At 36.6% G+C, this 21,818-nt stretch overlaps 1 protein-coding gene across 1 annotated transcript; it reads left to right on the top strand.

The window, feature by feature from the left end:
- Positions 1 to 9,766: 9,766 nt before the first annotated feature.
- On the top strand, positions 9,767 to 21,745 carry LOC132172085 (kinase superfamily with octicosapeptide/Phox/Bem1p domain-containing protein). Its single transcript, XM_059583525.2, has 9 exons — positions 9,767 to 9,955; positions 11,474 to 14,644; positions 14,732 to 14,812; positions 18,221 to 18,373; positions 18,750 to 18,913; positions 18,994 to 19,141; positions 19,391 to 19,513; positions 20,301 to 20,388; positions 21,254 to 21,745. The coding sequence occupies exons 2-9, from the start codon at positions 11,615 to 11,617 to the stop codon at positions 21,454 to 21,456; spliced, it is 3,990 nt and encodes a 1,329-aa protein (XP_059439508.2). The 5' UTR covers positions 9,767 to 9,955; positions 11,474 to 11,614; the 3' UTR covers positions 21,457 to 21,745.
- The last annotated feature ends 73 nt before the right edge of the window (positions 21,746 to 21,818 follow it).

Here is a 21,818-nt window from a genome sequence, read left to right as displayed (position 1 = left end):
TCGTATCAAGTCATTTGCCACCACAATTTATACGTAATGGAGGGAAAAATACAAAGGATAAGTCTAAAGACTTAGTGAGTAAAAATGCACATGGTACTTATGCCATTTAATGATGAACTCTGTTTCATAAATTATGCAGCATTTTGGCATGATAGTTATTCATGAATGCAGTATAAATATAGTATATGCTATAATCATGAGAATCAATGATAGTTCAACTGTATGATCTATCTAATATATTACTCATTCTCAGCAGGGTTGGCATTGTCTTAAGGGATCTGTAATACAATGTCGGTGCCCCTGTCATTGTACGGCACTGTCTATAACACTAGTAGTCCGACTGAGTTCGACCTCAAGTGGCCTACGCTACTAATGATGTACGTCCTGTAATGTCCCACCAATTAAGGTTGCGCCAGTCATGAAATAACCATTAGATCCAAGACTCATATATCACATGCACACACACATTTGACCATAGAGTTAAAATGTATAGCACGCCTATAGCCGTTATCCCGCACGTACCGGTGTACCATGTTATATGATGCAATTAGTCTTATCCGTATTTTACATGCATGCAAGTTTTCAAAATCTGTGAAAAGCCTAGTATTAGTTCTAATTCTAAGCTAAAGCAAACCTAAGTCCTAGAACTTAGAAAACATAGGCTATTGTCAGGTCATTTGGGCAAACTGGGCGTACATCCCTTAAAACATTTATGGGCGAACGTTCGGCCAGAGAGTTTCAGATAAAACCTCATTTGGCCCAACAATCTCCTAAGGAGTCCTAAACTGGTTCCAAGAGTACAAAAGGGTTTCTAACACATTCTAGCCCAAAACAACATCACCATGCAACAAGAATACTTCTAATGGAAAGGAAACGCTCAAAACAAGATTAAAATCTAAACCTTTAGATTTCTAACAACTAAGCTACTATAAAAATACAAGGCTATTCTAACAACCTAAGAAAAACACTAGAGAGATAGTTACCTCCACATAGCAAGAATCCTCAAGAAGTTCCACATTCTTCAAGAACACTAAGGAAATCACTCAAAATCTCATAGCAACACTCAAGCAGGGTTTCTCTAGGGCTCATATGGCAAAATGGGTTGGTGAAGGGTGTGGGAGGGAGTATTTATAGGGTAGGAAAAGTTATGAGCTCTGCAGAAGTAAGTCTGCTGTGTAGTGAGTGTTTGGTACTATAATGTCAAACGCTCGTAAACTGTTTACTTAGTGGTTTTAGGGTTGCAATCGTACGTTCGGGGATTAACTAGTGGTTAACAAAAAGTCAACGAACGTTTGGACTAGTCCCCTACACGAGCGTTCATGTACTATTGCAAGGGTACATTCGAGCTGGCCCAACACGAGCGTTTGGTCAGAAGCCCAAAGCTTCCTATAATACCCCTCCAGCTATTCCTAGTGACCCAATAGTCTAATTAATCCTCTAACCAAGTTATCTTATCCTAGTTAATTGTTTGAATTACTACACTACTTTAGTCACTTTTCAAAGCATACCCTTAAGCTTCAGCCTAAAGACACGCCTTCATCTTGTACCCTTGGATCTGCCCAAGTTCAAAAGTAAACAAACGAATAGTGATTTTTACCTTGTGAAAAAGACGAAAAACAAACGAATTAAATTTATTTATTCCTCACGACATCAGTTCAACCAGCAAACTGAGTAAGGGCTATAAGATAGAAATTATTCTATGTAATTCTGCCTACTTTAATCGTAGGGCAGTGTATTGTATTTATAATGATAAAAAAGAGAGTTCTATTTACAAGAACATCTAATAGAAGCCTATCACTATACAATTGTCTAATACAAAATGAATAAGAGGTAATATAGAGTTTAGATTTCTATCAACAGTAGTCTTCTTCATGGTTGATGCTTAGAGGAGATAGAGTTGTATCTTAAGTAGTCTTCTATTTTGGTTTGGTGTTGTTCTACATTATCTGATTTAATAAGGGCCAAATAGTCATTTCGCACATCCAAACAATGCAAATGAAAATATTGCTATAGAAGGCATGCCAAAAGACAAATCAAACCAAAATAAAATCATTTATTCCTCACCAATTGAATGGATCAGAAAAATAAGGAAAAATTACACTTTACCCCCCCCCCCCAAAAGTTTGGAGCCATTTTCAATTCGACCTCCAATGTTTCAATTTTTGCAATCCACCCCCCCAAACTTGCCAAAGTTTTGCAATTCGGGCATTCTGTTAGTCAAAGCCGTTTTGACTGACGGAACAGTGATCATGTACAACTCACGTGATCACTGCTAGCCTTTTTGTACCCAAAATACCCCCATCTCCTTCAGCGTTCCACAGACAAGTCCCAAAATGCTCCCTGTTGCTTCGTCGCCCTTGTTGCTCTAAGCTAGATTCAAAAGTACACAAACCACTCGTGCTTCCTATCGTTTCGTCGCATCACCTTCTCGAACCCACACATGAACCAATGCCTTGGTCACGTACTTAAGAGCCTCCACCAGTTGCTCGCAATTTGCAAGCTTCATCTGTGAAGCAAAACAGAGTACATGAAAACACAAGAGAAGAAAAACCGACCAACAGGATCCCAATTACAAGATCCACTCTAGGATAAGTGGTGAGAATCACCTGGATCTCATCGAGGGCTAGAATTCGATGTGGGGATGGGAACCATCTATGACAATCTGCTTTTTCTTGATCACCACATGTAGTTCTCTCTTCCATTCTCTTAAATATTCTTACTACCAGATTTTTCGTTACATGGATGTGAAATATCTATTACTATTAGTTTTTGGAAAACCAAGAGAACAAAAAACACAACATTTAAAGTTTCAATTGAGAAAGGGAAAGCAGGGGATTCAATGTAGTCACTGGTATAAAATTCATGTGGATTTTCTAACCATTCTTGGAAGTCAAAACAACAGAAACCTAAAATTGAAAAATAATTTTCTTTCACTTTCTTACATATTCATATTCTCATCAACCAAAATAGAGTAAGAAAAACAAAATAGCAGATAACCATTTAAATTTTGGGTTGCTTGATTGATAACAACGCAGAACCTAGATAAATTGAAATCAAAGAGAGAAGGATTAGCATGACACCTTATAGGAGTAGCACCCACCATGAGCACTGAACCATGGGAGTGGTGATAAGAGGAGCTGTGGCGCAGCTTGAGGCAGAGCTTCACAAATGTGTTTGAAGTACTGGTAATGGATTTCATATAGGTGGAGTTGCACATCCGTGGAATCATCGTCTGGCCTCTTTTCGAAATGGGTTTGTGTTTGAGAGATTGACAACGTGGAATATGAGCATGAAACTTTGAGTTTTGGAGGATAAGAGATTGTGGAACGCTGAAGGAGATGGGGGCATTTTAGGGAAGAAATCAACAACGCACGTGATCACCGTTCCGTCAGTCAAAACGGCTTTGACTGACGGACTGGCCGAATTGCAAAATTTTGGCAAGTTTGGGGGGTGGATTGCAAAAATTGAAACATAGGAGGTCGAATTGAAAATGGACCCAAACTTTGAGGGGGTAAAGTGTAATTTTCCCGAAAAATAATGAAGGGAAAAATTGTAAATTGGCTTTATCAAAGAAAAAATTACTATTTAGCTGGCATTCCCACTTCTTATATATCTTTAAAGTAAAGATATTGTGTGCATGACGAAAAAATGAGTGAACAAAACTATGAGATTTCATGAAATCCATCCTTACTACTCATATGTCAATTACCAACAACATAACCGCAACTCACAATCCATAAACATGTATGATAAACACTCAAAATCATCAAAACTTAAACCAAGGTTTAATGCCATGAAAACCATTTTCGAAATCAAAGCACAAAAGAGAAAAATAAAACTTACTATGATTTTATGTTGAATGAGAATATAAGGATTTGGATGATGAAAACCAATAGAAACACTTCAAATTAGGTCATAGGTGTGAGATGGTGAGATCCCAAATGAAGAGAATAAGATAAATGAGGTATTTTTATGTGTAAAAACTAAAAAACTTCTCAATTTGCTTACTATAGTGACCCAAATAATTAAATAAGCTTATGTAGCTTAGTTAGTGGGTTAATTTGGACTTTGAGTCACTAGGAACAACTAGAAGGGCATTTTGGAAATTTTGAACTTTATGACTGGATGTACGCTCGGGGACCACCGTACGTACGCTCTTGTCTTTAAGTGAGGACGTACACTCAGGGACCACCAAACACATTCTACCAATAGTACATCATATTCTGCAAATAGTACGCAGACATACACCCTTATAGTACTGGACGTACTCTACTTTTGGGTTAATCCCTGGATAATACCTGGACGTACACTGTAGCCTTTGGACCGTTGGGTAAATAGTACCAGACATATGCCCCAATAGTACTAGACATCCGCTACTTTTCAGAATAGTTGGTAACGCCCTCTGCTTTTTCTCACCTATAATACCCCCTACCCTCAACGTTTAAGCTTCATTCTTGCCCCTAGGCTCTCCGAAAATCCTATGTGTGAGTGTGTTCTTGTGAGTTTTGTGAGTCTTGGAGAAGGAAAGGTGATTCCTGGAGGTTGTTGGCTTCAAGGAGGTAATCTTCTAAACTTAGCTTGTTCCTTAACTGTTATGCCGTTTAAGTGCTTTTCATAGTTAGCTTAGTTGATAGTTTATAGCTTTTAGTTATGTTGTTGCCTTTAATCTTGATTTAAGCATGTGTTAGCGTTTAATCTTGATTTATGAGGTGTTGTTTTGAGATACGAGGTCATAAGAATCCTTTTGGTAGCTTTAGAACCAGTTTGAGAGGATAGGAGGACGGTTGAACCAAATGAGGTTCTACCTGAACCTTCTGGCTGGACGTACAGCCACGAGACCGAACGTACGGCCACGGACCTGGACGTATGGTCAAAAGTGTTCCAGGGGACGCAACTTTGGCCAGTCGTCTGATAGCCTCTGTTTTCATGTTCTAGGTTTGATTTAGTTGTATTTAGAACTAAAGGAAAATTACAGTTTACCCCCTCAAAGTTGACTGCGTTTTTCAATTCGAACACCAAAGTTTCAATTTTTGCAATCCCCCTAAAGTTTCAAATTTTTGTAATTTGACCAATTGCATCCAAAACTTTCCATATTGACCCTAATTTTTTATTTTTTATAAAAAATTTTAAAAAAAATTCGGGGTGGTCATAGCGACCCCATTGGCCATGTGGCCATTTTTGCACCCCTAAATTTGTTTGTTTTTGTTTTTGTTTTTTCTTTTTTTTTTTATAAAAAAAAATAATAATAAAAATTAGGGTCAATATGAGAAATATTGGTCGAATTGAAAAAATTGGAACTTTGTGGGGGTGGATTGTAAAAATTGAAACTTTGGTGTTCGAATTGAAAAATGTTGTCAACTTTGGAGGGGTAAACTGTAATTTTCCTTAGAACTAATGATAGGTCTTTTCTCAGTATTCATGGTTATGGAGCCTCAAGGAAATTTTATGGAAAAGCCTTACGACCCGGGTGAGTACAAACTCACATGGATGCTTGTTGTTACTTTTCCCGCACTGCACGTCTATTTTATATAGATCAAATATGCATATTTTACAACTCTCATGAAATACATTTTGGAACTACTATGAGCTCTCTTTTGTGAAAACGTGTGTTAATTAATAAGATAACAATGAGGCTTGTAAAACTATGTATGTAAAAGACTGATAAAATTAATTGCATCGTATGACATGGTACACCGGTACATACAGGATAACGGTCATGGGCTTTTATACAAGTTAACTTTATGGTAAAATGTGTGTGTGTGTGGGCTTTGAATCCAATATTTTCGTGATCAGGCGCATCCATTCCCTATTGGATGGTCACTATAGAACGTACATTATTAGTGGTGTGGGCCACCCAAGGTTGGACTCGGTCATGTCACTAATGTTATGTACGGTAGCGTACAATATCCAGGGAACTGTATGGTATTATAGGTCTCTTGGGACAGTGCCAACCCTGCTAAAAATGGGTAATATCTCGGGTTGACCATACGCTTGAACTATTACTGTTACTCATGATTATAAGCATATATTATATCTATATTATATCCATGATAAACTGTCATCTTATAGTGTTGCATGTGCTTTATAAACAAATAAGTTCACTATTTAATGATGGGTACGTCATGTACATTTATACTCATTAGACTTACCCTTGTATTATTTCCCTTTTTTTTCTCCATATGTACAACTATGTTGTTATAAATAGTTTAGCAGAATATGAATACTACGAAGCATCCAGTCATTGTAAAGGACTTGATCCGAGTAACGCTTGAGGACTTATTGCGAGATTTCGCGGATGCTTATGGTCATTAGTACGTTGCATTATGTTGTAAGCTTAAAAGCTTTGATGCATGCTTGCATATTAAGGTATATCATGAATCTCTTGTAAAGATGACTTGTGTAGTGTGATTTTAGCTACTTTGATGATCCTTGGTAAATGCTATGGTTGTCATGATTAATGTTTATAGAACCTTATTATTTTCGCTGTTTAGTATCCTCTATTTTTGAGGAGTAGAGGTCCCTGAGTCTTGTTTCGCAATGGATAAGGTTAAGAGACGAACCGTGAAATTAATTACCAGTTAATTAATTTTCAGAGCATTACATTTACACTATATTTGAACATGTTAATAGTGTGTCCGAACATGATCACCAAAACAGGGTCCCTGCTCTGTAGGTCCTGTTCGGACACAGTTTTCAAGCTGTCCAAACATGAATGCCCAAATCTTTTTCGAAACGCTCATGATCTCTGAAAAATATTTAACACCCCCCCTCCCCGCCTCAGGGTATTACCATATCACTTGATACAAGAAACACACATTTCAAAAAATTCGAGGTCAATGAGTTTTATCACACGTGTATTCATGACATGGAAATCCTTAACACTTGATGGAAAAATCACATAATGCATTTACATAATGATCAAGTTACACATGAATTGTGTGCAGTGTGTGTCAGCTTCCATAGACAAGCTTAAGACCTTTACTTGGTGATGAATCAAGCTGGAGATATAAACCTCACGAAGAAGTTTGACAGCTTCTCAAGCCAAAAGTCAAACTTTATGTATGTACTTGTTTTATTGGAAAATTCTTCAAACATAAACCTAAGTACAAAAACTACCCAATGCTATAAAATCAAAAGACATGTTTTGAATACCGAATGAGTAAACTAAAACCTTAAAAAAGTTAATACTTTCTTAATTTGTATTATTTAAAATATGTTTATAAATTTTTCATTTTTAGCACATCTACAAAACAAACATAAACAAGCTTGAGCCGGTTGGGTTACCCAATAACATCTTGAATAAGCCATTTTACTGAGCTCGAGCTCGAGTTCCTTGGATCATGTGTGATCATTAATTTAAAAGAATACTCAAGCTTGAGTTGAGCCGATCTGGTTGAGTACCCGGCTTGGCTCGAATGATATCCTTAATGAGTTCGAATTCGAGCTCGGGTTAAGCTAAGCCTTTAGTGAGCCAAACTTGAATAAACATTTTGTAGCTTGATTCAAGCTTGAGCTTGGCTCAAATATGTAGCCTATTAGTCTAGCCGAGCTTGGAAACCAAATACTCAGTTCAACTTGGCTCGATTATAGCGATTATAGCCCTAAGTGGTTGTGTCCGGCTCTTGAGAGGTTACACATCTACTATCTAAGAAAAAGAGAAAGGGCAAGTCTAGCACCGGAAAAAAGAATTCGATTCTAGACTACATTCACTTACCAAAGACGGTGTTCGCATTCTCAGAGAGGCCTCCCTGCTCTTTCCAATGTCATGTGGATGATGTTGTAGACTTGTTCTCGAACAAATTTCAAGTTAGCATGAATCAATCATTTTTGCAAATGAAATGCTTAGACTTTGATATGACAACTTTTAACTTACTAAATACTTTAACCCAAATATTTTGGCCCAACATTGTTGACCATTGTATTGTATGAACCACTGAACCTTATTACTAATACTTAGTGTGAAAATTTAAATAATAAATGCTCACATGTGTATACTCTTAACAAAAACCTCTAATTCCATAACATGTAATGCTTCTTAGATTCATTGGCCACATGTAAATAATTTTTCTTTACATTTCTTATGTACATGGTCACAAAGAGATCTTAACATAACTAGGGTCAATTTTGAATGAAATTGCAATTGTTGATTTCATTTTCAATGAACAAAACAGTGAGATTACGAGACCTGGAAAGCTGTGATTCTTACATGCAAGTGAATAATAAAACTTTGGAAAAAATATAAGAAAGCCCTCCAAACTAATAGCTGTTTGTAATATAGGCTCACAATGTTCAAAAGGTACTAAAGTAGTCCATCAAACTACCAAGGTAGCCCATCAAACTGTCAAAATCTGTCAAAAATGCCACTTTATATATATAATACTCATATTCTTTTAAAAACTAAAATAAAAAATAAACTAAACTATTTTTTTTTTAAAAAAAAAAAAAAAAAAAAAACCAAGGGGTGAATAAATACTTGTAGTTAACCTAAATCACAAATCACTCATGCAGTATAAAAAATATGGATAAATGCAAAAGTCAAACCCTGTAGTTGGCCTAAATTACAAATCACTCAATGTCGTATGAAAGTGAAATCTTAGGTTCCTAGGATATGCCAAAAAAAAAATTAGTCCCTAGAGTCAAATTTCGTTAAAATATTTGATGAATTCTATTAAATATCACGTTAACACCAATAAAAATGGCAACACGTGTCATTTTTAAAAATAAAAATAAAAATTTATTAAACTAAAAAAAAGAATGAAAAAGGAGTGGCTGGGGTGGTCGCAACCTTTTTTTATTTTTATTTTTTATTTTATTATTAAATAATTTTTTAGTTTTTAAAAGAATAAAAGTATTATAAGAATATATAAAAAAGGTAGAATTTTTTGACATATTTTAGTAGTTTGATAGACTATTTTAGTACATTTTGAATACTGTAAGACTCTTTAAAAAACGGCTATTAGTTTATGAGGTGCTTTTTTTTTTTTTTTAAATATATTTTTCTCTATAACTTTTTTTTTCTTTCTTGCTTTTACATATATTTATATTTAATTTTTAATTAATTTTAATTTTTTTTATTGTAAATGACACATATCATACAATGATTAGTACTGATGTGACAAATTAACAGATTTTGTCAACTTTTTTAAGAGCATTATTAGCGAGTCTCACCAAAATAACTAAAAGTATACTTTTTTTTATTTTAACTATTCACTTTTTTAAAGCATTTTCAATGAGTTCATTATTTTAATAATCAATTTTTACTATTATATTTAAATATATTTTTTTTCAAAGATTTTTTTACTCTTCCTTTAACTATTAAAAGAGGAGAGAGAAAAAAGAAAAAGAAAAATGGAGAGAGAAAACCCCTTCTTTTTTTTTAATTTCATTAGTGAGTAGTGAGTAATTGTTCACTCACTATTTATTTTTAATATTTTTTTATTTTATCAAAGTGATGAGGCTGATATTTTTTTTTCACCTACTTTTATAATGATTTTCTGAACCCAAAAAAAGATTTATGTAATCAGTAATGACGTAAGCAAGAGTAATGATAAGGCTCACTAGGACAACTGTAGACGATCCCGCCTCCGTCAACTGGGACCCGCAGGAAGCCGACGCCTACCAAGAGAATAAACCCACTAATTGGACGGTGATCTGAACGCGCCCTTGGCTAGAGTGGGCCCCATGAAAATGGAAAAATACTAAAAAACTATCATTACAGTCCCAAAAAGTCGTTAAATTAGAGAGAAAAAAAGAAACTAATCTCTTTAACATCTTCTAAAATTTGAGAGACACAGAGACAGAGAGAGAGAGAGAGAGAGGGAGGGAGGTGATAATTTGCTTAAGCCCAGGCTGCCCAGCTCGGATTGTTTAGTGGTTTTTATTTATTTTCTCTCTCTTTTTTTTTTTTTTGAAGGTAAATATGAGGATTTGTGGGCTTCTGATCGGCATGTTTTAGGTATGGTTCTGTAGCAATATGAGCTCGATCGCTCACAAAATTTATTTATTTTTATAATTATTTTGTTTTATGTTGGGGATATTGTTTTTGATTTCCAGTTTCGATCCGGTTGTGAGTGAATTGTGGTGGATCGGAGCTTGATATGTTAGAGACTTGGGTGTAATTGTTGTGGGTTTTAGGATTTTGGACTTGGGTCGGTTTGTTTGTTTGTTTATGTTTGGTGCTAAATTAGAGTTTTGGGGGCTTTAAGATTAATGGTTTTGGGGTTGATTTCTGTATCAAAATGCTGTCTTTTGGGTCTGCATGGTGTGTACTTAATTGTCATTGACATTAATTCACTTGTCAGTAGCATGTTAACTGCAGGAAATTTAGCTAAGTGGTGCACTTGATATTCTAATTTCAGTTTTAGTCGATTATTTGGGTCGATTTGGGGTGCTTACTTGTAAGTAACACCAGTTCTAAGTTGATTTTGTACTCACTTAAGATGATCACATGTTAAGGATATTTAATTTAGAAAAATGCTACACAAACTCCCAAATTCACACTCCCAAATTCTAACTCCCTGACGTGGAGTGAAAATCACCATTGGATCCAAAATCCAATGGTGATCCATTCAAAATTCAATGGTAATTTCTACTACCACGTCAGGGATTAAGCATTTATGAGTGTAAACTTAGGAGTTTGTGTAGAATTTCTCTTTAATTTAGCATAGTTCCTACACCCTCTTAGCCAATTGCAGTTTTAGTAAATTCTTTGGGTGTATTTGAGGTGTTTACTCATCATGACTAATTTACTTGTTGGTAATATTAATTCTTGGTTACATGTGTGTGTATTCGCATGCTTGCCTTTTCTCTTTGCCTTAATTATTACTTCAGGATGTGCCCGTTTGATATGATTATACAGGAAGTCCAAAATTATGTTAACCGAAATTATTCTAGTCGATTCTGTGGTAATACTAATTTGTCATAATTTCTTATTTAATAATTTAAATGGGAACTATGCGCCCTGGATTTGAACTTAGTCAGCTGTTTGGTTGTGGAGGAAGTGGAGGAAAACATTAGAAGCTGATATTCTGAAGCCAAGGTTTTGCCATTGTCTAGGGTTTGGGGTAATCAAAAGCTTTCAAACACTGGAATGCACCTAAAATACTTATTGTATTTGTTTCCGAGGAGGTTCTAAATTGTAGTGACGACATATTTAATTTGGTTCATGTTAAGATATATGTGGATTTACAAATGCATTACTTAAATTCTCCATTTGAGCTTATTGTCTCTGAGTGGTTTGATTACTGTATTTGTTTTTCTTTCTAGACACATATTACTTTGATACAGCATTATCTTTAACGATTTTGTTTCTTCTAAAAATATCTCAGATACAGTTTTAGGAGATTTTTTTTTATTATTATGGCTTAAGTATCCTGTATTGTGGGAAGAATATTGCTAGTTAGTCTTAGAGATTGCTTAATCTAGAAGAGTTTCTTTGTCTGGGTGACTGAGTTACTTGAATGTGTACTCACAGGTTCCTGGTTGAGTATCTGAAATACTTGTCTGCATTTGACGAACGATCTTTGCAAGTTTGATTTAGTTTGAACTGATATTGCACTGGGCTGATATTGATGGCATTTCACATTGGGTGTTTGTCCCGCTGAAGTTGAAGTGAATGGAGAGAAATGTGGGAAAGGGTATGATGGAGCAACAGAAAAACTATGAACAAATTCAATACAACAATGCTGAAACGAGAAATGAGGGACTTGGGTCTGCAAATCAAAGATTTTTCCAGGATCCATCAAGTAATATAAATACGAACTTGCGACCTCCTGATTACAATATGTCAGTTGGAGCTAGACCTGTTCTGCATTTCTCTATTCAAACTGGTGAGGAGTTTGCTCTTGAATTCATGCGGGAAAGGGTCAATCCTAGGCAGCAGTTCATTCCAAATGCTTATGGTGAGCCTAACAGTGCAACTGGGTATATGGACCTGAAAGGTATTCTGGGAATTAGCCACACAGGTTCGGAAAGTGGGTCCGATATTGCAATACTCAACTCGGTAGAAAAGGGTCGCATTCAGGATTTTGAGAGAAAGGGATCTTCCGCGCATGAGCACAAAAGTTATTATGATTCAGTGCAATCAGTGCCACAAACCTCATCAAGGAATGACATTAGCCGAGGACTTCATGGTTATGCTTCTTCAGGGGCTTCTGATAGCTCATCAACAAAGGTGAAGTTCCTCTGCAGCTTTGGTGGCAGGATTTTGCCCCGCCCCAGTGATGGAAAGCTTAGATATGTTGGTGGTGAGACACGTATTATCCAGATAAGGAAGGATATTTCTTGGCAGGATCTTGTGCAGAAAATGTTGACAATTTACAACCAAACCAATTCTATAAAATATCAGCTTCCTGGTGAGGATCTTGATGCATTAGTCTCTGTATCTTCTGATGAGGATATGCAAAACATGATGGAAGAATGTATTGTACTGCAAGATGGAGGATCACAGAAACCTAGGATGTTCCTGTTTTCAAATGGTGATTTGGAGGATGCTCAGTTTGGTCTCGGAAACACTGAGGGTGATTCTGAGGTTCAGTATGTAGTTGCTGTGAATGGTATGGACCTAGGTTCGAGAAAGAACTCTGTTGCTTTGGCAAGTGCTTCAGCAAACAATTTGGATGAGTTACTCAGCCTAAATGTTGAAAGGGAGAATGGTCGAGTTGCGCCAGAATTAGCTGGTGCAAGCACTGCACCTTCGATATATAATACACCTTCATCATCTGTTCAATCTTCTCGACCTCTGCCACCAAGCTCGTCTATTGCATATGAATCCAATTCACATTCCTACCAGGGACAGAGGAATCATCATGGAGAAGCTGGACAGCACATATTCACTGCTTTCCCCCCTCTGGAGAGCTTCCCTAAGAAAGATGAAAAGACTAATGCACCCTTGTCTGCTCCATTGCAATATGGTTATAGTTCTAACCGTTCTAACCATGCAGCAACTGGAGAGAATTTAGCCCCAATATCTGTCCATGGCCATCTTACTCAACAGGGAGGTCTGACTGAGCAGTCCAATAGTGGCTTTCATGTGCAAGATTCAGAAGTATCTGCGAAAGAGCTGAAATTGAAAAGAGATAGCTCAGCCCCGAAGCTAAATGAACCTGAGAAAATTCCATTGCTGGAGAAGGAAGCATCATTGAAGGAGGCAAGAATGAAAAGGGAGGGCTCACTGCAGAAGATAAATGAAACAGATAAAGATCAAACTTTAGACCATGAGTATGCTGTTTCTTCTCATCCACACGATTATTCTGTTCTGAATTATATGCCGAGGGAAGAAGTATCAGTTGCTAATTCAGCAGCGGACATAAAACCTCCCTTGGTGTCTATGAAAAGTAATAAAACTCTCCAGGAAACCATACAGAATAAAATGCCCCCTGAAGGTGTGAATGATGGGACAAAGAATTATGAAGATGACCATTTTTATGCATCTGGTGGACAATTCACTCCAGGATATGGTGGCTCTGAGGCTTATCCAACTGACTTTGGCTACCTTGATGGACCCTTGATTCCTCCACCGGTTTTTCATTCTGAGCGATTTCCCAGAGAGCAGGCAGAATTGAACCGTTTGTCCAAATCCGATGATTTCTTTGGTTCTCAGTTTCTGATAACTCAAGCATGTTCTGATCTTTCTCAACCAATCACCGAATCGATTGATAAATTGCATGATGGGCATGTGGCTTTGCAGATTGAGCAGCCCAATTCATCTTCAAAACTGCTGTACGCAAATACTCAATCTGTTGAAGATGAACTGGGGAATCTCAAAAAGTATAAAGAGTTTGCTGACAATATTAGCAACATAAATTCCAGTAAGTCTGAGGAGGATCCGAAGTTACAAAAATCTGAGTTGAGGCACATGGTGATTAAGCCTGTGGATGACCGTGCAATGGCCTGGACAAAAGAAAACGACAAAGATCCCTCTATAAATGATAAAGAAGCAGCTGGTTTGAATAATCTAATGCCAAGTCAAGGAACTTCTGGTAAGTACATGGAAGGTTCTGCTTTAAGGCCACCAGAATTTGAACAGACTGAGATGGCTGCCTCTAAGAAGAATGAGGAGAGCAGTGTGTCACATGCTCAGCCCTTGCCTTGGGTGGAGAACCAAGTTAGAGGTGTTTCTCTAGGGGAGTCTGCTGTTGTTGGCACTCCAGAGCAGGGAGACATTCTTATTGATATAAATGACCGCTTTCCTCGTGATTTGCTGTCTGATATGTTCTCAAAGGCAAGAATCTCGCAGAATCTCTCTCGCATGAGTCCACTGCATAATGACGGAACTGGATTGAGCTTGAACATGGAGAATCATGAGCCTAAGCATTGGTCATACTTTCGAAAGTTGGCCCAGGCTGAGTTTGTTAGAAAAGATGTTTCCCTTATGGACCAAGATCATCTGGGTTTCTCATCCCCTCTTACGAACGAGGACGGGGGTCCTATAGATTACAGCTATCCACCTGTGAAGCCTGATGGGGTTGCTCTCAGTCACATGGACTCCCATATCAACTTTGATGAGGAGCTTCGAGAAGGGTCATCTGGTCTTATTGGACCTAGCGTAACGAATTTGAGATCAGGTTACAGTCCTGAGCTCAAGGGCAATGAAAGTGTGCAGTTGGATGGGGTTAGCCCCAGAATGCCAGAATTAGATTATGAGGTATTTTGTTTTACATTTTTGTTTAACAATCCCTGCTATTATACTTACCTGTGGCCATGTTTTTCTAATTTCTCTTATCACTTATAGGATGTGAAGTTGGATATTCAGAATGCTGGTGCACCTGTTGTTGATCTTTCTCTTAAAGATTTTGATATTAATACCTTGCAGGTATGATGCTCACAGTTTGCTTCTCTGTTCATCTACAATATGGCAGAGTATGAGTCATGCCATATTTTGAACACTGCAATGAAGCTATATGACATTTTTATATTAAAACATGTTCTCTCTCTTACCCTCCAACAAAATTTGTCAAGGTACTCTTTTGAATTAGCTTGTTAGGACTTTTCTGCATTAGGAAGCAAAAGAGAAATAATGTGATAAAATCACGTTTGAAATGGACTCTGAAATCTTATTTGCAAGAGAGGCATGATTATTGGATTATTCGTTTTGAAAATAAAAGTGTTTCATCCCCTTGTATTGATTTTATCCCTACAACCAATTAATTGCAAGACATTTTTTTTTAGGTCTTGGTTTGCTTTAAAAGCTTTCAAGAATTTAACATAATAAGATCCCAGTTTATATTACTTCATGCGGTGGCTTAATATAATGCTTTATATAGTTATATTGTTTAACATTTATCAATATGGAAGGGTGTCGTGCATTGTCTGAGTAAATTATGTGTCTATTAGGCGTGGGTGTGCGCACATACACATATTTTTCCTGCGTACTAGGGTTGTGCGCTTCTGTGCTTTGAATGAATATATATTTCTTATCAAAAAATATATATTATGCTTTATATAGTTATATTGTTTAACATATATCAATATCGAAGGGTGTCGCGCATTGTCTGAGTAAATTATGTGTCTGTTAGGCTGATAGGCTCATGTTTTCTTGCATCTGATTTTGACTGAAAGGGAAGCTTCGGTCATCTTAGTGTCTATTTTAACAAACTTGGAATTTGAAAAACTAGAGCATGGAGCAATAGTAAGAACAAGAGTGAGAGCACTATATGTATATTTATCTGTTTCTATGTATGTTTCTGCATGTGTGATTGCTTGTGTTCATATTTAAGTCTAACATGGCTTAAGTATAAGAAAGCATGCAATTGATGGCCAAAATGCACGGGGTGATGGTCACAAGTATACAATGTTTAGTCCAATAGTCGAGTTTGAGTATAATTGCAAGCATTTTTGCTTCCTCTTCATTAACTTGTTTTCTTGAAGTTGACTGAGGGAGGGAAAGGGAAAAAAAAAAAAAAAAAAAAAGAAAAAAGAAAAGAAAAGAAAAGAAACAGAAAGAAGAAACAATTAATTTGTGATGCTTTGGTTATATTTTGGGATTTGAATAAAGTGCATTGCTGGACAGCTGGATTGCAGGATCTAAAATTGTGCTTCATCGATTGATGCGGCACCATGTTTTGTTCAACCTTGGCTACCTTGGTATTGGACTAGTTATGTTCCTTTTTTCTTTTTCGGGCCGGAGGGCTAATAAGGTTCTATTCCCAACCATGGCAAGAAATATGATCAAATCAGTAATTTGGTCTCTCTCAGATTCTGTAATTTGTGGCAAGGTTGCATAGTAGCAGTAATAATTAAAAATTAGAATAGACTTCAATCTCAAAATACATTAGCAATCCTAATTAGTTTAGGATGTCCTCTATTTTCTAATTTCATGGAGTTGATGGACTTGTGTTCTCTCTCCCTAGTTGGGTTTCTCTCATGTATACCCACTGTGTATTTGGGTTGTGTCTCTCTGTGCTTTCTAATAAGATTTATTTACTAATATAAAAAGATTAGGATGATTACAGGAGTAGATTGTTCTACATTTTAATTGCTGAGGAAATCTTGAGTGCGTGAGAATTTACCTGCAGTGAATTCCAAACAGTCATAATAATCAATCCTAACGGGACTTTTGGCCTTAAAGGAGAGAATATATCTGAAGCCACTGAGAAATTTTTAGCACAAAGAATATAATCTCGCGACAGAGAACGGAAACATTACTTGAAGATTTGCTTGAGAACCATAGTCAAGGCCATAAGGGTGTTCCACATGTATGTATTTAGATAGTTTTACCATTCATAAAAAAATTTTAGATAGTTTTACTTGTTGATAAAAATCATATATATAGATATTTTAGCGAGCCATTTTTTTTATATAATCTAGTCTATGACCTTTGTATGTAGTATTATAGTTTTGGGCTCTGTGTCATCAAGGGTAGAACAAACACTTTCCATTTTCTTTGAACTGAGCTTCAAAAATCCAATTACTTACACAACTTTAATAACTTCTACAAGCATATAACTTTAATCCAAGTATCGTTACTTTTGTGAACGTTAATAACTTTAATCCAAGTATTGAGATCCAAGTATCGTTACTTTTGTGAACATTAATAACTTTAATCCAATTTTTTTCCTGAAATTTTCTGCCATGCGTTTGTTCACGTAAGAAAGGTTCACCAAAGACGATGGAACATAGAGAAAGGTGATACCATTGCGAAGTCACAGGTGGGTTCATGAGAGGAGAGGCTGAGAGACTGGTAGGAGTTTTATTTATTTAATTTTTTTTATTCATCTATTTTTATCTAAAGGGTAACTATCGGTGTGTATGAAAAGTGCAAGTAAAAATGTGTGTTTATATTAAGACAAGGATCCTCTCTATCTATTTGACTTCAAATTAGAGAAAGTCATTTCTTAATCAAGATTTTTTATTTCTTGCATCAAACTGTGAACATTAAATGACACATTAATAACTTTAATCCTATTCTAATGCAGCAATAGGTTCGAGTTTTGCTAATTGGTTTGCCATCTAGATAAGAGCACCGCACCTCATTGTGGAGTTAAACTGTACTGTTTTCTTTGTTTTTGTCCTGTCCTCCATAATGTTCAACTTTCTAGCTAAAATTGGTTCTGACTTAATTTTTACCATAATCAATAAGCCATGCCATGTTTGATTACCAGGGTATTTCTTATATATTGGATTCATTAGCATAAATATCTCTTTTTTGGGTACAGTTTGAATGAATTGAGGATCATACCTGATGAGTTATAATGTACTTTTTGGTTTTCTAAATTTTATGATTTTTTCTTTGTGTGTGCATCTTTTGGAAAGGTTCCAGGCTATTGGTATGTTCCTTGGTCCCAAGAAACCATTTTTTGTGGTTGTCTCAAAGAAATTTCAAAGTGATTGAGATCCAAGTATCGTTACTTTTGTTAACACTGTGATCTGCATATTGAATGCAAGCTCATCCTTAGTGACTTTTAGCTCAAGAATGCTGGTGTCTGGGAGGCATGTTTGGGCATACACCTGAACTCTTTTAATTGTGGGAAAAGTCAGTATTGTTATTGAATTGTTAGTTGTGATGATGACAGGTTAATACCTGATCTGACATGGTTAAAATTTTCTGAACTTGTGCTGATTAAAGTTTTCGATGGTCCATATGGTACTGCATGTATTTATGTTGGACCAATTGTATGCTTACTTCTTTGATTATTGTTCAAAGACTATTTAAATGATGCAGTTGAAATTTTTGTTTTCTATATTAACCATTTGTTGATTGTATTTTTGGATGCCATAGTAGATCATAAAGAATGAAGATCTTGAAGAGCTGAGGGAATTGGGTTCTGGCACATTTGGGACTGTTTATCATGGAAAATGGAGAGGAACAGATGTTGCCATTAAGCGAATAAAAAAGAGTTGTTTCACGGGTCGCTCATCGGAGCAAGAAAGATTGGTGAGTTTTCTTTCATGTAATGGACCTATCAAATGTTTGTTTTCCTGTTTAATGATCGATTTAAGTACATAAAAGAGTCACTCGCGAAGGTTTCAGTTGCAACAACCAAAGCTAAGTTCCTTATTAACTGTACTTTTTATACTGCACAATTATGGAGTTGAAGCCTAGGAAGGGTTTATGATGCCAATTTGAAATGGCTGCGTCCCCCAATTATTAGGTTGGGTTGCCACGCTTTCTAGTTCTCCAGTTTCCTTTGGGTACTTACTGGTTGAGGCTAGTCTTCACCAGCAGCATTGTGCTCAATTTTTGCCTTTTGCTCATTAAGGGAGATTGTTTTGTCATATGTTTCTTAGCAAATAGTAATCGTACTTTTCAGACCGTGGAATTCTGGCGTGAAGCTGAAATTCTTTCAAAGCTTCACCATCCCAATGTGGTGGCATTTTATGGGGTGGTGCAAGATGGGCCTGGTGGAACACTGGCCACAGTGACGGAGTTCATGGTGAATGGCTCTCTTAGACATGTTTTGCTGAGCAAGGATAGGTAATATTTTGTTTTTTTGTCTAGGATGTCAATGTGTCCTCCTAGCTTCTACATTTTAAATGTGTTTTTAAAATATGCAGGCATCTTGACCGTCGCAAGCGACTCATTATTGCAATGGATGCAGCCTTTGGAATGGAATATTTGCATTCAAAGAATATTGTTCATTTTGATTTGAAATGTGACAACTTGCTCGTCAACTTGAAAGATCCTTTACGACCTATTTGCAAGGTAATTTGCTGATGATTTGGCTGTTTTTTTTTAAATCTCTCTCTTTCGGCTAAACAGTAACTCTCAACACCACAACACCTTCAGGGAAGAGACATACTACCAACCTGCAAAGCTGTTGGTAAATGTATCTCTTTAGTGGCCCCTATGTCTTTTAAATTCCCTTCTTTCTGACCCCCAACCCTCCGTATGCACTTACCAAGTTCTGAATCAAGCAAAAGTTCTTTCAGTTAAGTGGTGCTCATTGTGCAGGTAGGAGATTTTGGCTTGTCAAAAATTAAAAGGAATACCTTGGTTACTGGTGGTGTAAGGGGAACCCTTCCATGGATGGCTCCAGAGCTGTTGAATGGTAGCAGCAGTAAGGTTTCTGAGAAGGTGAGGTAGTATGATTTATTTCTTAGGGAAAATATTCCAGAAACCCCGTGCTTCTTTTCGATTTTGCCTTTTGGACCCCAGTTTTCAATTTGGCCAATTTAAGATTTGAGTTTGCAAAGATTTTAAATTTAAGGTTTCTATCAATTTTTCCTTCAAAGAAATAACAAAAATGATTTGAAAATACTCTTATGCCTTTCCCATTAATAATTAATAAAAAAAAGAGAGCCTGTGTTGGGAACATAGTGGCCACGAGTCACCATTCAATTGTGGGGTGGCCAAATAGAGGTGGCTACAGCCACCCCAAACAGAGGGGTAGCTTGCGGCCACCCCTACCCCACACAGAAGGGGTGGCTCATGAGTCGCGGCCATCTTGTCTTCTTCTTCTTCCTTTTTTTAATGGGAAGGGGTAATAGTATTTTCACATCAATTTTTTTTATTTATTTGAAGGAAAAATGGACAGTAATCTTAGATTTGAAATTTTTCATAAATTCGTATTTTAAATGGGTCAAATTGAAAGTTAGGGTCTAAAAGGCAAAATCTGAAAAAGCAGAGGGTTCTAGAATATTTTCCCTAGTTCTTACTTTTGGAAGAAGAAGAAACTAGCTTAAACTGGTTGATTCTTTAATATTTTCAGGAGATGCAAACTAAACCTATGCCATCTGTTAGTTTTGAAAAATTCCTGTTTCACCTAGACACTATTATGCATTTATACTGGTGGCTTTTATGCTTTTCATTTCATATATATTGTGCCCAATTGATAACAGGTCCATGCATGTCTTATTTGCAGGTTGATGTGTTCTCATTTGGTATTGTCCTATGGGAGATTCTCACTGGTGAGGAGCCTTATGCCAATATGCACTATGGAGCTATCATAGGTTCGAAATAATCTCTCTCTCTCTCTCTCTCTAATGTCCTACGGATTTTTCTTTTAGTTAGTGGGACAGGCATATGGGCTTCACTCAATTATAAAATTTCAAATTTCTCTGAAATTCGAGAATATATTTCATCTACTGAAACTGCATGCAATAGGATTGATGAATGGGCCCCTTTTGTGGTCAGTTTAATTTTGATTAAAGCATATTAGTTGACTTAAGGACTATCAGTTAATGGTTTAGAAGGTGTTCTTGAGGTGCACCTCACGGTGAGCTACACTTAAACACAGTTTTCTTTTTGAGTGGTATATACACATCCGCCTGAAACGTGAAAAGCATCCTTTCTAAGTGTGTCAAATGACAAGCTTGCTCTGTGGCGCCCTATAGAAAAAATATTAAATAAGAGCAACTCTAAAGAAGTAAACTAACATGGCAAGGAAATAAACTTTACTGAACATATTAAAACATTATAATTAATTGACTGGTAGCACAGCCTAATGTCGCAGAAGGACAGTGTTCAGAGACTTCACTTGCTGGCAAAGATTTTAAGCAAATGATTACTGCCAAATCAAGTCTCACTCCTGCCAGCTTTACAGCAGATAATCCCCTTTAATTTCTGAGTTTGATATGAGGCTCCATTTAGGGTTTCTTTTGGCCAAACCACTTAATTCTATTTTCTTCCGCTTGACATCAGCGCGACTATTTGTTTTATTTAAGAACATGCACATTTCTAAACTTTTCTTTCCAAGCTTTCTTGCCAATTTATTTTCTATTACTTCCCTTCTATGGTGTCCATCACCACCTTACTGGATAGGAAAAATATGATGGAAATACTCTTTATCTTGACATCCTCTTTTCTTGCATGCAGGAGGCATAGTAAATAACACTTTGAGACCTCTTGTGCCAAGCTTCTGTGATTCTGAATGGAGACTACTAATGGAGCAGTGTTGGGCCCCAGACCCGGTGGCCCGACCATCATTCACCGAAATTGCCAGACGCTTGCGTGAGATGTCTACAGCTTGCCCAACTAAGCCACAGGGTCATCAGCCACAGAACCAGGTACCCAAGTGATGACACCTGATGATTCCCTTGAAGTCATTCTGGCTCTTACCATGAATTGTGATGACTAGAAATGTTCATCTCATATACTCCATAAAGATTTGTGTATTATATGAGCGGGGAGAAGAGGCTCCCATTTAGAGGGTTAAATTATAGGTTGGTTATAATCTGTGGTTGGTCAGTATGATTGTGTTTGAGAGAAACTGAAGAAAATCAGTTTATATGTAAATCTATTTATTTGTATACATACATACTTTGCTTTTGGTACTGTGTGAATAAAAAAAATACAAAATTTTGATTATGCTGGGAGAGCTGCTGGCTGATTGTAGTGGGAAATAATGTGGCCTTTTTTTTTTCTTTTTTTTTTTTCTTTT

Source organism: Corylus avellana, chromosome 1 (assembly GCF_965113065.1).
Source record: "Corylus avellana chromosome 1, dhCorAvel1.hap1.2, whole genome shotgun sequence".
NCBI classification, from domain to species: Eukaryota; Viridiplantae; Streptophyta; class Magnoliopsida; order Fagales; family Betulaceae; genus Corylus; species Corylus avellana.
The sequence above is the reverse complement of the archived record's forward strand: the minus strand, read 5'-3'. Positions and strand labels throughout refer to the sequence as shown.

Coding starts and splice junctions, on each gene's coding strand:
- LOC132172085 (XM_059583525.2), top strand. CDS start 11,615: ATGGAGAGAAATGTGGGAAAGGGTATGATGGAGCAACAGAAAAACTAT. Junction 14,645..14,731: donor TGCCAGAATTAGATTATGAG/GTATTTTGTTTT, acceptor TATCACTTATAG/GATGTGAAGTTGGATATTCA. Junction 19,142..19,390: donor CTTTACGACCTATTTGCAAG/GTAATTTGCTGA, acceptor CTCATTGTGCAG/GTAGGAGATTTTGGCTTGTC.